The sequence below is a fragment of the Octodon degus genome, unplaced genomic scaffold (assembly GCF_000260255.1).
Source record: "Octodon degus isolate 3935 unplaced genomic scaffold, OctDeg1.0 scaffold00358, whole genome shotgun sequence".
Taxonomy (NCBI): domain Eukaryota; kingdom Metazoa; phylum Chordata; class Mammalia; order Rodentia; family Octodontidae; genus Octodon; species Octodon degus.
This window is the reverse complement of record NW_004524934.1, coordinates 324,638-328,294: the sequence shown is the minus strand read 5'-3', so window position 1 is coordinate 328,294 and position 3,657 is coordinate 324,638. Positions and strand designations below refer to the sequence as shown.

The window sequence follows — 3,657 nt, the reverse complement described above, 5'->3', positions numbered from 1 at the left end:
AATTCTGATAACCTCTGTTAAATTAAACCACAACATGCCCAATCTGTGGTCACACCCTTTGTGTAGCCTCTCTAAATCCTTAAATACTACGTATTTGTTTTAAGAATTTGTAAAACTGCTAATTTACAAAAATTCATGGTTTGCCCTAAATAACTGCAATTCTTCCTGGAAAAGTATTTCTCCATCTTTATTTTTGCTACTGTGTCTCTGATTATAGGTTTCTTTTAGGTCACAATTACATTCCAACCTTGTGATTCATATTTGTCTCATTGAAAATTATTAGAGTGTCAAAATGAGTCTTCATTTAAAATAATAACTAGAAAAATAATTTGAACATGCTCAGCAAACTCAGTATTACATCAGTCTTTCCCTTTGCGGCTTACAAATTCTCACTGGGTAGGTGAAATTATATCTTCTTCCAGTATCTAAGGTTTCTCAAGAGAGCCTGATTAAAATGTACCAAAATAAACTGTGTGGTAGTTACATTTGTTTTTCCATCTCAAGAGTTGTATCCACTATATTTCCCTCTCTCATTTCTGTTCAACATTTGAATATTTCATTGTTCTTTAATGCCTTCTCAAGTAGCTTGGGTTCCACACTAAGTGATAAACACAGATTATGAATACTGCATAATGGTTATCACAAAAAATTCTTGGTAGGTGAGTATATTGTAACAGTTTTTAATAGATTTTTGATAGATTTATATTATAAGGCTGCCTTTTCTGTATTCAATTCCTTTGTCCCTTGTCTCTCTTTCTCTGCTTAACTTTTCCATCCTTCAGCATTATCACAGCAATCAAGAGTTTACTATACTTTTCTCATATTATATTCTAGTTATGAATTATGTTAACCAAACTGATAATAAAAAAGTTTTAAAAAGCTAAGAAAAAAGGAATATTCCAAAACACAATGTGTCTGTTCCTTCCAAGAAAATATGTATTTGAAGACTTGCATTAAATAATGAAAAAGAAATCATGGAATGCATAGTATTTAACTTCCAAAACTAATATTTTTGGAAGTATACTGAATAGTTTATTTCTCATCTATTTTGATTGGCAAATAGGTGGTTTATGATGGAGAAGCCTCTGGACAAACTTTTTATATTTTTAAAATTAAATAACTGGACATACATGAAGAAGTCTAAGAAAAGGTATAACTAAGACATATGTTTCTCTTCTTACAATAAAAAAAACAACTATGACCAGGCCAATATAAAAGTAAGTGCATTTATTCTATATTTCATTGTTTATTATTTTTCTAAATATTAGGACTGTTAACAGACACTTAAAAATGTATCATCAAAGCATTTTGTCAATTCTTCATTATTTTCTCTGCCTAGATCTTTCTAAACTCATCACAGCCAAGTTCAAAACTCTATAACACTTATCTCAAGAAGGGAGTTAGGTAGCATTTTCCTAACTAAACCTCAGAGGTGTTATTTCATGAAGAAAAAACAGAACAGGATACAGTCCCCCATTTCAGGGTCATCTGAACCTTCCTTAAAGGCTTGCATTTAAACTGCTTCAGATGTGTGTCAATTACATTTCCCTTCAAGACAGACTGCTCTAAAGGGATATTCGAAAACACACATTTTGTCTGTTCCTTTTGAGGACAATCAGACTATGCTTGTGGTTCACCAAAAATCACCATCATACTACTGGTGTTGTAGATTTTGCGCCATAACTCAGGAAAGTATCTTCAAGATGTTCAGTATCTGCTTCATTAAGACTACAGGATTGTTATTATTGAAAATATGTATACTGTGAAATATATATATTTATATAATATACTGTAAAGAAATTATCTACTCTATTTCAATTTCCTTAACTTCAAAATGAGACACCTAATAGAATTTAATGGTTATGTTGATAAGCATATGGAAAACATTACATAAATTTTTCTATATTAATCAGGAGGAGAAGCACAAGGAATAAGAAATAAAATTCATTATGGTTAATTCTACATTATATTGTTAAGGCTATCATTATTCTACTATATTTTGTTTCTTTATACATATTTTGAAAACAACATCATTATAAGATTGTTCTTTTCCCAAAATAAAGCTTGATAAATTTCAACAAATTTCTAAGATAATATATTTACTCTTAATTTAGTTAAAAGGATTTATTTTCTTATTTATATTATTGACTATTTGAGAAACCAATGGAACATTTTTACTGTGACCATCATTAATAAGGACTGACATATTTGTGTAAACTTCATTATAGAAGATCTAGCAATATCAGTTATGCATAAAGGCAAGAGGGAATAGATTTCATTGAATTTCTTGTATACAGTATTGTCTTTTTAATTTTTCTATCAATATAAATCAAGAATTCTTTTTATGAATATAAATTAGAACTCAGAAATCAGCTTTCCTTTCCAAAGACAAAATTCTAATTTTTATTGTAATAAAATCTTCAAATTTTATTATATATTCTGTTAGTACACTTAATCTTTTTTAAGCATAAAGAAGCTAACCATATATCACCCATCAATCATTATCACTGTTAAGAATCCTTTGTTTTAACTAAGTAATGAAAAATAAATGACAGAGAATTGAAAAATTAAGATTAAAATAATTTTCAGAAGTAATGAAATTGATTAATTCTTCCCTTCCTTACTAGATTCAGGTAAACGTTTTCAGTTCTGATGGATAATTTTAGCTTGGCACATTTTTATTAAATGTGTCTGGTAAAGTGTTTATGCAGAATAAGAGCTCTAAGAGAGTTCTTATTATGAAATCATACCACGGGGTGACATAACCTCTTCTTTTTTCCCCACAGACTGAAAGAACTCAGAGTTTAGCTATGCCAAATAAGACAACAATTAAAGAATTTGTTCTGCTGGGACTTACAGATGACCCAGAATTAAAAGCTGTGATATTTTTCTTTATGTTGATCACGTACTTATTGAGTGTAAGTGGAAACATGACCATTATTGTGTTAACACTCTCAAGTGTTCATTTGAAAACTCCCATGTACTTCTTCCTCAGAAATTTCTCTTTCTTAGAGATTTCATTTACAACAGTCTGCATTCCTAGATTTCTGATCAGCATTGCAACAGGGGACTCAACCATTTCTTATAATGCTTGCATGGCACAAGTATTTTTTTTAATCTTTTTGGGAGCAACAGAATTTTTTCTTTTAGCTGTTATGTCCTATGATCGTTATGTGGCCATCTGTAAACCTCTACATTACACAACTATCATGAATAACAAAGTCTGCAGCTGTCTTGTTATCAGCTCTTGGTTGGCTGGTTTCCTCATAATTACTCCCCCAGGGATTGTGGCCCTTCAACTGGAATTCTGCGGCCCCAACATTATTGACCACTTCACGTGTGACACCTCTCCTCTGCTGCTGATTACTTGCACGGACGCAGAGTTTCTAGAGCTTATAGCATTTTTCTTGGCAGTATTCACACTCATGGTAACTTTATTCTTGGTGATTCTTTCCTACACACTCATCCTTAGAACAATTCTGAAGTTCCCCTCAGCCCAGCAAAGAAAAAAGGCCTTTTCCACCTGTTCATCCCATATGATTGTGGTTTCCATGTCTTATGGAAGTTGCATATTTATGTATGTAAAAACATCTGCAAAAAATGGTGTAGCTCTCAGCAAAGGTATAGCAGTCCTTAATACCTCTGTTGCTCCCATGC

At 31.5% G+C, this 3,657-nt stretch overlaps 1 protein-coding gene across 1 annotated transcript in view; it reads left to right on the top strand.

Moving 5' to 3' along the window:
• The first annotated feature begins 2,804 nt into the window (after positions 1-2,804).
• The window catches only part of LOC101559946 (olfactory receptor 6C65-like), a 6,889-nt gene continuing 6,036 nt past the window's right edge, over positions 2,805-3,657 (top strand). Inside the window, exon 1 of the mRNA XM_012513198.2 lies at positions 2,805-3,655. Within this exon, the coding sequence (XP_012368652.1) occupies positions 2,811-3,655 (845 nt within the window). The 5' untranslated portion in view covers positions 2,805-2,810. The remainder of the gene's footprint in view (positions 3,656-3,657) is intronic.